The following is a 12,398-nucleotide window of genomic DNA, read 5'->3' as shown; positions in this document are numbered from 1 at the left end:
ACTTCACTGTTCTCCTCCTGAGCAGTTATTTTTGGTTGGTTTGTATTTTGTTAAAAAGTTAGTATTAAAGCACTTACTATATTCCAGGCATTGTCCCAAGTACTTTGCGTGAATTAATTCAGTTAATTCTCCTATCAGGTCATTAGGTAAGCACTATTAATATCTTCATTTTATAGATTCAGAAACTGAGGCACAGTAGCAGAGGTTTGAACCCAGGCTATTTGGTTCTAGAAACTGAATTCTTATCCATCTAAGCAACTGGTGTATCTTAGGTACCTGTTTGCTACATTAAGCACAAACTACACAGTAAAAATAATCCTTCAAGAAAATGAGACCTTTATATCACCAAGCAAATGTAAAATCAAACAAAAGACAAGAGGTATTCTCTACTCCTGCGGTAACTAACAAAACACTGTGAGAACCATGGCACTCCATTCTGCAAGAATAAAGGAATAGAGCTCTTCTCTCCCATCCATACTCTCTCCCAGAGCCCTGCCTGTGTTATAACCACAGCAGGTAGATGGTGGTGACGTGGCCAGGGATGGGGACATATGTGGTACAGAAAGCTCAGAGGTGTGAATGGCTAAACTTATGTTGAAGCAGAAGTGACATTTGAGAGCCGAATCTCAAAGAAAGAATGAATGGAGGTTCAACAGATGGGGAAGGAGAAGTCATTTCAGGCTTTTTTGCCTTCTGTTTCTTCTTTTGGGGGAAACAGCCTTCTCTACTTCCCAGTAATCCTGCTCAGTCCCTGAGATTCAGATTAAACTAATTTAGCTTTTCTTACCTCATGGTGGGTATATGACCCACACCTCCCTATCATGGTACACCATCCCCCAAGAGACTCAGAGATTCGAAGAGCCAGGCCAATCAGAAAACTGTCCAGGTGTACTGTTTATGCTCTGGGAAAACCATTCCCTCTTTCTGCAGAATGTCTGGGGTAAACATGACCACTGAGGGCTGTGTGTAGCTGATGCCCCACCAAATGGAGAGGGCCTCACTGAGATCGAAGCCAGGCAGAGGCAAGCACAAACATGAGGTGGAAGGGCACAAGGGTCTCATGGTGGCATTCAATCCCTAGATCCCCTGAATTTCCAGGTTAGGTCAACCAGTCAATTCTCTTTTTTGTTTAGGCAAAAGAACTCTATCAATGGCAACATGTGCAAAGGGTAGAAGTATGAGCAGTTGGGGTATGCCTGAGGATGGCAAAACGGCCAGTGGAGCAGACCAACAGATCTGTAAGCGAGCCCTGGCTGCAAAGGTGGGCTGTGGCAGGTATAGAAGGCATGTGTGTTCCCTGGGTACTGAATCCCTGAAAGTCTGAGAGTAATGACAGCAGATGTGTGTTTGAAATGGAGATCTGGTGGCAGTGTGGAGCAATGCCTGAGCCAACAGAGATGGCTTGGAGCCCAGGGAGGAAGCCATTGAAACAGGCTGGTAGAGGCATGACAATGCTTCCAGAACTCAGAGAGCCTTAAAAGCAAGAGGTGGAGTTGAGAAATGTTCAGGAGATAGACAAAGTTCAGTGTGATACTATGATTTATAATAAGATATTTGTATTTGGTCTTTGTCTGTTTCTAGTACAGAGCTCCTAAAACCTTTAGAACTTCCTAAGAAATACCATTAAAATGTGTTTTGTGGGATCCCTGGGTGGCACAGCGGCTTAGCGCCTGCCTTTGGCCCAGGGCGCGATCCTGGAGACCCGAGATTGAATCCCACGTCGGGCTCCCAGTGCATGGAGCCTGCTTCTCCCTCTGCCTATGTCTCTGCCTCCCTCTCTCTCTCTCTGTGTGTGACTATCATAAATAAATAAAAATTGAAAAATAAAATAAAAAAATAATAAAATGTGTTTTGTTATGTTCATAAGGTGACTTGTGGACTTCACCTAAGGATGAGGACTGGTTGCCAGAGGAGCCAACCATGTGATTATAGGGTTGGAAGGGAGGGGCAGGGAGTGGGCTGGAAGCTAAGTTCCATCACTAATGGCCATGGTTTAATCAACCATGCCTAAGTAATGAAGCCTCCATGAAAACTCAAAAGGATGGGGTTTGCAGAGTTTCAGGGTTGGTGAACATGTGGAGATTTGGGGAAAGTGGTATGTGTCCAGAAAGGATATAAAAGCTCCACACCCTTTTCTTATACCTTGCCCTATGTATCTCTTCCATTTGGCTGCTCCTGAGTTATATACTTTTATAATAAACCAGTGATCTAATGAGTAAAATGTTTGAGTTTTGTGAGTCACTCTAGCAAATTAATTGACTCCAAGAAGGGGTCATAGGAACCTGCTATCTGAACCTGTGGGCAGAAATAGGAGGGGGATGTCTGAAGTGGAGGTGGGTACCAGTATCAAGGGACTGAGTCCTTATTAACCCAGGGATCTGACGCTATTTCCAGGTAGTGCCAGAATGGAGTTGAACCACAGGAAACCCAGCTGGTGTTGGAGTTTCTTAGTGGTGGGGGAAAAACCATCATGTGTTGGATTTGGGCGTATAATTATCCTCAGTGACCAGACATGAAAGAGGCAGCAGAGGGATCAGAAAGGCAAGCTCTGATTCACCCAGATGTGGATGTGATCTGCTACACATAACAGCTACAGGATGGGATTTAACCTCTTTAAGCCTCAGTTTCTGCATCTGTAAAATAAGAATGGTAACAGCATATACGTCACAGAGCTCTTGTGAGGATGAAATGAGTTACCATGTGTGAAACCACTGAACACAGGGATTGGCACAAAGAAACACTCAATGAATGATAGCTGTTGTACAGAAGGTAAGGAAGAAAGGTAATTGAGGATGACCTTAAAATCTCTGGCTTGATAATTTGGAATAATGCTGAGGACCAGGGTCAGGGTAGGAAATGCCACAGGAGGACAGGTTTTGTGGAGAGGAGAAAACAAATCTGTTTTGCGATACATTGAATGTGATGTGCCTGTAGAACCTGGAAGTGAGAGTTTCCAGCAAGCAGTGGGACCTCAGAAGTTGAGTCATGATGGTCAATGATGACTGAATCTATGGCAGGCAAGAGAGGGTAGAGGACAGACACAACTACTTCACCAGCTACAAGGCGGGAAGGAGCAGCCCAGGAAGAGTCAGGGAGCTATCAGGGAGCCAACACATCAAGAGGTGTAAAAAGGGAACTTTTTAAAGTGTGGATATGCTATTAGAGAACAGAATCCACCCTGTATGGGAGCTGTGAGAATTCCTGGTTCATCAGTGGGGAAAAGGAGATGCCTTACCTCCAGGTATTTGCTAGCCAGGCGCAGGGTGCGATCTGTGATGTTAAATACATCCCTCCAGTCAAAGTTGGCCATGTCATCAGCCTGGCTCTCTCGAGGACCCTTATGTAGGAAGTTCAGCATGGCTTCTGCAGTAATACCTTCCTCACCAAGCTGACTATTCAAAAAGCCTTTCACTGTTGGGTTCTCCAGGGTGTCCTTAGGATGAAGCAAAACAGTCACAGTATTTAGAAATTCCACAGGATCTCTGGTCTTGTTTTCCAATTTTTAATGAATAAGGATAGATGTTTAGCTTCCCTTAAAAAGCTAGTGGGTTTTACTCCATGATAAGGCATGCCTATCTATATTCCATTTCCCCTGAATACACAGGTCTCTATAGAAGGAAAACGTGTATGTTGGGGGTTGGGGAAGAAGGATAGGGAAAATGGTATATAGGAAACTTTTCTTTTTCCTGAAACTTTCTTTTTTTAATGGTTTTTTTTTTTTGTTGTTCTCTTTTAATGATCCCTGCTATATAAGATTCTGACCTCCTGGCTTTGCAAATCTGGAAATGACAGCAGACAGACATACTTGGTTGAGTCTACAGTTATAGAGCTGGCCCCCTGGGGAGGTAGCCATTTGAATCTGAGGTCCTCAAGTAAATTTATGAAAGCAAGGAACTTCAGGAAGCCACTGACCAGTTTTTATATTTCCCCCAGAATTCAAGAAACATTTCCCACCCAAAGTTGGTGACTCCACTTGGTGACAGCTTCCAGAACTAGTGCCTTTATCCCTTGCTTACTATCTTTTGATCCAACTCCAGCAGATCAACCCTTTACTGAGAAAAGGAAATTTATGGAACTTTCTTGGTCCTTCTCTTCCCCTCCCCCTGCCATCCGTACTCTGATCATGGTCATCTGTGTGCTCCTGTCAAAGAAGTACCAGATCTGGGGGCCTACTTCCTCCCAGGCTTTGACCAACTTCCTAAGGCGTTCCAGTTCTTCAAAAGTTGAGTTGGCCTAAAACCAGAAAGAGATAGAGACAAAAACAGGGAAGAAAAACATGAGAGAGAACTTTTGATTGGATCTTCCCTGCTCCTGTCACAAACCCTGAGTTTAGGAGAGGCTTTTCAAGGAAGTGTCTTTACTTCCTCAGTCTACTGATACTTCCCGGAACAATCTGCTATTTCCTGGCCTCCACACTGCTAGAATCTAGCTTCTTAAGATCTCAGAGATACTTGTAATAGTGACAATGTCATTGTCCTGGAGCCTCATTAAAGCTAGATTTGGACTCCCTGTGAGGAAATGCTCTTTCTCACTTCCTGCCTTTGTCTCTTCTAGGGAGCCAGGATTCAGAGAACTGTGAGCTCTTCCATTAGGAATAAAGTTTAGGCACTGGGGAAGAAAACCTCCTTGTAAGTTTTGTAGAAAAGGGAGGGCCCAGGCAGGGACTCGGGCACAAAGCATTCCAATGATGACTGTAGATGGGGGAGGATCCCAAGACTCCACTAAGCAAAAAACAAACATAAGTCTTGCTACCAGGAGACTGAGTGCTTGAGCAGGCGCATGCATGCATGCGTGTGTTCTCTCCCTCATTCTTCTGGGAGGTCCAAGGTAGAAAGGACAAGACCAGCCAGGATCTTACATTCTGCAGTATTCTGCGTACTGCTGGAGAATCTGGAGTAAAGAGGATTTTTCCCATCACCAAAGGCTTTGCTGCTCTCCAGGCTATTTTGGTGAGAGGGTTTGACTCCAGGCTCTGGATCAGTGCATTACAAAAGGTCGCTGCCAGGAGAGAAGGGACAGATTTTACAGAAATTCCCTGTTGCTCAATGCTAAACATAGTCATTAGTGTGTTCAAATCACATGTCTCATTCAACTTTATGCTGGAGGATTTGACAAATAACGTAAATTAATAGGCTGTACCCCACCAATAACAAGCTCATCATTAGTAAGTAACAAAATGCCACAGTGCATCTCAATAAGGGCCTCATCAGAGAAACAAAGAATGGGGCTTGCCCTGTGGTTTATTCTGCTTTAGAAAGGAGGTTAAGAAGCCTGCCTGGGATTACTACAAGGAACAGATGCCATTCTCACATGAAAGGGACATGAGGCCAAATAAAGCCTCCCCTTGGAATCTCAGCTTTAGCCTCAATAATTTCCCTTTACAGAGCCGCTTAATTTCTTTGTCATGTGGGCTATCTTAGGACCCAACTACTTTTGGTACATGCCTTGCTGCCTCTTTGCGATTTTAACTCAAAGGTCATGTCACCCAGTTGCATTTCTTCCCCACCCCACCTTCCTTTACCCCATAGAAGCCTCCTCCTAAAATAATAAAAGGTGGGAAAGATGGCTTGCCAGAGACTTGCCATTCAGAATGTAACTCAGTACTGCACAAACAGATTTTCACTGTACCATGTTTGTAAAAACATCTCGCAGCCATGTTTACTTGTCAGGGCCCTTCTGACCTGAGCTTTGGTTGCAACTCTGGGCTGTCTCCTCATTTATCTTCTCTTCTCTAGAACTTAACCCTAGTTTAATCAGATCAGTGGGATATGTCCCCTCTGTTCTCTTTCCAAGTGGGTCTCAGTTCTTTCCATAGTTCATATCCAGAATTCTTTATGAAAATTTCCCCTTTCTTACAAGGGAAAATGGACTTTCTGGGAGCAGAAGCCTCTCTGCCCAAGTCCCCTCAGCAAGACTGACTTAACCCCAGGACTGGGTTTCCCTGGAAGTGTTAAACCATCAGCTTCACCAACATCAGATGCCATTTTTATATACATGACTCAGAAAACTTACTTGTTCTTTTGTCATAAGAATAGATAGGATCCTTCCTTGTGGAGTCAATCCCTAAGAAGGCCTTATAGTTATTGTCTTCATACCAGTTGAAGGAGAACACTCGAGAGCCTCCTCCCTCTGGGTAGCCACACAAGAGGTCAGACAGAATGCTCATCAGCTGTGCAAAGGTTTCTGGACCGCCAGTCTGCGTGAGAGGCCTGGTTACCCATAGCAAGTCTTCAACACTCGGTCGATGGATGAACTAGGGCAGGGCAAAGGCTTCAGGTTATTTTAAGGCAGCTAGAATCATAATCACTCTGATGCCAGAGCTCCAAAGTATGGGGAGACCTCCATATATGCATTTGACTTCCTTATTTATTTATTTATTTATTTATTTATTTATTGGCTTCTATATTTAAAAGAAAACATGCATGTTCTCAGCAATTCTTAATCCAGCTGTGAAGTAAAAATCTACTGCCATCTATTCAGGGCCTAAAAGGAAACTAGAATGAGTCTTAAAATAAAAAAGTTAATCCCAATATATTTTAATATCGCTTCTCTCTTTTAATCCCCTTTATCTGACTTCCTTGGGAATGTGTCCTTGGAGAAATGTAGTGAGCATTTTTTTTGCAAGCCAGTTCTTGGGTTCTGTTACCCCATCAAGATGGGAATACTGGGGGAAAAAATGGAAACAAAATGATGGAGGAATGGCTCTGTCCTAGAAAAGCAAGATCACAGCAAATTTCTTTGGCCAAGTAGTTTAGAATTTAGTTTCTTATATTTGGAAAATTATCTTGTTAGCTTAATTTTACCAAATGTGAGTTCTCCCATTTCCCTGAAATATGTGGTTTGTGGTTTATGCGTGTATGTACATGTGTGTGTGTGTGTGGGTATGTGTATGTGTGTTATGATCCAAGCAAATATAGAACAGATGAAGTCTCCATTCTTGGAAGAACACTTTGAATTGTGCACCAAACTAAGAAGAGGCTGGTGGTCTTCTCCTCTCTGTATGAATACCCATGGCCCTTGCTGGACTCATCCTTTGAAGGCAGATCTGTAATGCTGAGAACTAAGTTGAGGGTTCCAGAGTTGCCAGGGTCTCAGCACCCATATGCCATCTGGCTTTGCTTTAGGAGAATATGTAAAACAAAAACAATGCTCCTTTTATTCCTCAAACACACTTATTACTACTTTTCAAAGGCAGTTGGGAATTAAAAAAAAATTAGGATTCAGTCAGGTGAGACTGGAACAGCTTCCCTACTTCAATAAGTGATGTTTACCTGTCATCCCTGTCTTTGTCCACATGCCAACACTTGCCCTCTGAAACTGTTGAGCACTGTGTAGGATCTACACTGTGAGTCATGCCTATAATCATCACAATCACAGTCTAGGCTTCAATAATAAACTTGGAATCTCAAATTGCTTCGAAAACAGTAAGTCTTATGACAGTCTTGTAAGGGGTTATTATCATTATTATGTTGCTCATTTAATCAAAGCACTTGGAGATGAAGGGGCTGTTCTAGGGTCAAACGGTCTAGTATCAGTTAATATAAATGGAGCCATCTGCTAAACTGAGTTCACAAATGCTTACACTTGCTATCTAGACAGGCAAAAAAACTTTTGGGACTCCCACGCAGACTGAGGAGTGTTGATGGGCTTTGGAGACTTTTTTCACATTCCCTATCATTTTCAACTCTATTATACTGATAAGAATTTTTTAAATGCTCACAAAGAAAAGAATGTTAAACAGAGACTCCCACTAGAGCAGGTGGCCATCAGTACAATGAGCCTTTCTCTGACCCTTCCTGCACAGCAGGGCTCACACTCTGCCCAGGCCAAACTTAGTTTTATGGACACAGATTCCACAATGCAATTTTCCAGGTTGACTAAGCCCATGTCAGCTGCGAATACTGAAGGGAAAAATTTTGGGGGAAAATTATGCTTCACCTTTTGCCTGCCTTTCATAAGACACATTGCACTTGAAGGTAATTGTTTATTTCACATTGCTCTTCCTCATTAGATTGTATGTTTCACCAGGGTAGTGACCATACCTGTCTCTTCATCATCACACTCCCAGCACCTCTCACCTATTTAGTAGAGAATCAATTTCTATACAGGAAAAGGCTTGTGCAACCAGATGTTAATTGAAGCATGTACATCTTTCACAAAATAGCATAAAAATGTCATTTTTTTTCTTTGTGATGGAATGAGTCAACGTATTTAAGACATTTTAAAATAATGCCTATAAGCACTATGTGTATGCTATTGCTATTAGCAGTATAGCTATAGGTGAATTGTAAAAGCATAACAGGATGGACCACATCAATACGGAAGGACTTAGATTCAATGTTACTCCACTGATAATATGCCACACAAGACATGGTGGCATTTTTTCCTAGGTGTGAAATTAGGATGGTACCCTTCTTTTTTGCCTCCAACCTAGGAGCACAGGTAATTTAGGATATGAACAAGTGCTCTGAAATTGCTAGGTAGAAATTTCAAATGTATTTCTCCTTGAACAGGTCTGAGGTACAATTAAACTGTTTGATACAATACGTATAGTAAAATGGTGGAAAGATATAATAACATTATCATTAGTATCATCAGGCCGCTTACCTCTCGAATCCTTGATGATATGTCAGAAAATACTCTTCCCCAGGATCTCAGATTGATACCTTGAGAACTGCTGTCTAGGAGTGTGGGAAGCTGTAATTGATAGGAAAAAATATATGTGTGTATATACATACATATATGTATAAGGTACACATATACACATGGGTGCTATCTGATCTCCTTATGCTTAAAAACATTTCCTCCCTTTTTCCTAATCACAGGACCTCTTCTGCTAGATTCCTTTCAAAAACAAACTTATTTTATCTAATTGAGAAAATCAAAGGTTTTTATTCCAGGTCTGATTCCAGCCTCAGCTCCCAGTTGAGCTAGTCAATCACAAATAATTTCACAGTGACATTAAATATGCCAAAGTGATTCTGACTGCTAGTTTAGCAACACCAGACAAGCCTCCTGGAGGAAGGGAAACAGTGCAGCTGCTGATCTGTAAAGGAAGGCTGAGTGCAGAAGTGCCCATCTGTGCACCTGGGCTCTGCAGACACACTCGGACTTCCTTCTTGTTCACATCTTTGCTTCCCTTTGAGGCTTCTTCAAGTAGGTTGTGGCTCTTCCTCTGCTTAACACTACTTTCTTATATGGAAGATTTGGCTAGTTATATCATCTTTCTTTTAAAGCTGCTGCTGGCAGCTTTGAAGAGAAGTTTCCTTGCAAATTATCCAGTTGGCAGTAGTATTCTGGTGACCCCAGGCCCAGGAGCCAACACAAAACTATTGACGCACTTTCCACCTACGTGGGGAATGTGGAAGCCCACAAGTTTGCTGGCTCCAAACCTGAGCCCAACATGAACAACTTGTTTTCCAGAAACCAAATTCAAGTCCTGAATGAATGACTTCATTCTCTATAATCTCAAAACTGATTGACTCACTGATCATGTGTCTTTTAGGACTGAATTCTATGTTTTAAGATGGCAGTTTTCTTTCTTAAAAAAAAAAAAAGATTTTATTTATTTATTCATGAGAGATGGGGGCGGGGCAGAAATGCAGGCAAAGGGAGAAGCAGGCTCCATGCAGGCAGCCTGATGTGGGACTTGATCCCGGGACTCCAGGATCATGCCCTGGAGCGGCCAAAGGCAGGCACTAAACCGCTGAGCCACCCAGGGATCCCCAAGATGGTGGTTTTCAAACTCAAGTGTGCATCCTGACTATGTCTGCAGGGGCTCTGCATTTTTAACAAGATTGGTGTATAATTCTGACTCAAGTATCTATAGACCACAAGCCACAAGTCACAGGGTGGTTCTCCTAAATAATAGGTTGGCTGATCCAGCTGCAGCCCAGCTGAGAAGCAGGTGAAATGAGGTTTCGGGCAGCCCAGTCTCCTTCCAACTTCTAGACACGGGCCTGCCTTGCCTTCTCTCTGCCATGGGCGCAGGGGCCCTCACAGGCTCTCAGACCCTGATACTGAAGAATAAATACAGCCACACTCCTGGAACATTGGCATTCCTGGTTCATTTCCTAACAGTAAAATGAAAAGCTTTGTTGTGACGGCTACGAAGCAGACAGGAGGACAATTTATCAGAGGAAGTAGCAGCAAAAACACTGTTGAACTACACCACTGAGAAGCATCTTTTCTCCTTAGCCTTCCCACTGGGCCTAGACATTGGTCTTGCCAGGACTTCTTTTCAAACTCCTTGAAAATAGTTTCAGCGTACTCTGGGCAAAGCACTTTAATTCCTGCTATGGTTCCAAGGGAGGGTGGGGCTGAGAAGAGGAGGTAGGGAGGAAGCCAGCAGGTAAAAATGTGTGCCAGTGGCAAGTTATCACCAACTCCTGTGATTCACCTCCTGACTACTCCAATAAGTTCTAGTAGAGATGAAAGGAGATCTAAGAGATACAGCAATAAAATGCCATGTGTGGACTTTATTTTAATTTTGATCTGAACAAACCAGCTGCAACAATCAGAGGGAAAGTGAACATGATTAGGTATTAGATAATATTAGGGAATTATTGTTATTTTTTTTGGTGTGATCATAGAATTGTGGTTTTGTTAAAACAAGTAAGTTTCCACGTGTTAGAGATACATAGGGAAGTATATATGGGTGAAAGAATATATTGCCTGTGGTTTGCTTTAAAAGATTTCAGGGGGAAAAAGTAAGAAACTGATTAAACAATAATGGCCAATGTTGAAAACAGCTGATGAAGCTGTGTGACGGATCCATGGGAGTTCACTACATCATTCTCTCGATTTTTATGCTTATTTCTGTAAGAGAATGATTTAAAAATAAAAAAAGAGGCTTTTTGCATGCGAGAATAAATAGCTAAATGAATGAATACTAAATAAATATTCTCTCCTCTCTTTTTTCTCTTCCTTACTAGGACTACCTTTGCGCATGCTCTCCTTGCCTCTCTCCCAGAACATTTTCATCAGAATAGCCTTTCTTGCTGGCCTCTTGTCTCTAGATTCCTCTCTTCTAATGTATTCCCCACACTGTAGCCTGAGTTACCTAACAAGTCAATGTAACCATGTCACCTCTCCCGCTTAAAGATCTTACATGGCTCCCTACTACCTCCAGGAGAGAAGGTCAATATCAGTGCTGGACACACATGGCTTCCTCTCTAACCTTCTCTCTTGCTTCTCTTCCATCGAACTGGACTTCCTTCTACATTTTCTAATATGTATGTCTACCTGATTTTGTAAACGGTGATAATGACTGGCTAAAAAACTACATTTCCCAGCCCCCACTGTACATGGGGTGGTCATGTGACAACATCCTGACCAATAAGATATCAGGAAAAGTCACAGAGTGGAACTTTTGGAGAAAGCCTATTAAAAGAGGGCCCTCTGCCTGCCTGGAACGTTGATGTCCTGGGGGAGGTACAGCAGATATCTCAAGATCACCAGATGATCAAGCACATGCTAAGGATGAGTGATGGAAACAAAGAAGAGCTTAGGTTCTTGAGAAAATTTGTGGAGCTTCCATACCACTCCTGAATAACCCACAACAGGACTCCGCTTTGCGAGGAATATGAAAGCCATTGGTTTTCAGCATTCTGTTACAGCCAGTAGTAGTTTCTGAATGACGTAATTACACATTTGAGAAATCTGTATAGACGGTCTGCTATGTGCCAGGTGCTGGGGGGTATAGCAATGATCAATACAAAGTCCTCCCTTTATGGAGTTTACCTTCTAGAATCTCACTGATGTATCTTCAGCTTTCTCTTCACTACCATCACATTATATGTACTCAAGATCCTCCCGTGTGAAAGAAAGAACTACTTCTGATGCTTTATTCCCCTGTAGCTACAGTCTAACTGCCTTCCTTCACCCTTTATTCCCACACTTCTTGGAAGAGTAGTCTATGTTCAGTTCGGTACTTCAGTTCCTCACCGATACTCCTGTCTTTCACCCTCACCATCCAACTAAGACACCTGAACATTCTAGTTAAATCTCTAGTTTCCTCTTCCTAGTTTTTAAGTCTAATGGATACTTTTGGTTCTTGCCTTTTCAGATCTCTCTGCTTCCTCAACACTTTTGATCATGTCCTTTTCATCCCCTGATGTCTGTGACACTGCTCTTGTCTGGTTTGCTCTAACCCTCCTCTGCTTTTTCATGAGCTCCTCTGCCTCCACTGTCTCCTTCATTACTGGGGCTCCTGAGGGGTTCCATGGCCTTGCTCCTCTCACACTGCCTACTCTCCCCAGATCGTCTCATTCCCTTTATCATTTAATCTTCTACCTTTTTGTTGGAGACTTCTAAATCTGTGCCTCTAACCCCCAGCCATCTGCTGGACATTTGTCCAGATCCAACTCATCCTAAACTGATCACATCACCTTCCCCAA

At 42.7% G+C, this 12,398-nt stretch overlaps 1 protein-coding gene across 2 annotated transcripts in view; it reads right to left on the bottom strand.

Annotated features, from left to right (window-relative positions):
* ABCA4 (ATP binding cassette subfamily A member 4) overlaps positions 1-12,398 on the bottom strand; it is a 128,437-nt gene that overhangs the window by 84,427 nt on the left and 31,612 nt on the right. For both annotated transcript variants that reach the window (XM_025996528.2, XM_072754574.1), the window contains 5 exons: positions 8,608-8,697; positions 6,013-6,253; positions 4,859-4,998; positions 4,117-4,233; positions 3,236-3,433 (listed from right to left, as the gene is read on the bottom strand). In XM_025996528.2, the coding sequence (XP_025852313.2) occupies positions 3,236-3,433; positions 4,117-4,233; positions 4,859-4,998; positions 6,013-6,253; positions 8,608-8,697 (786 nt within the window). The remainder of the gene's footprint in view (positions 1-3,235; positions 3,434-4,116; positions 4,234-4,858; positions 4,999-6,012; positions 6,254-8,607; positions 8,698-12,398) is intronic.

This window comes from Vulpes vulpes, chromosome 3, assembly GCF_048418805.1.
Source record: "Vulpes vulpes isolate BD-2025 chromosome 3, VulVul3, whole genome shotgun sequence".
In the NCBI taxonomy this organism is placed as follows: Eukaryota; Metazoa; Chordata; class Mammalia; order Carnivora; family Canidae; genus Vulpes; species Vulpes vulpes.
Note: the sequence above shows the minus strand (reverse complement) of the source record. Positions and strands in the feature narration are given on the sequence as shown.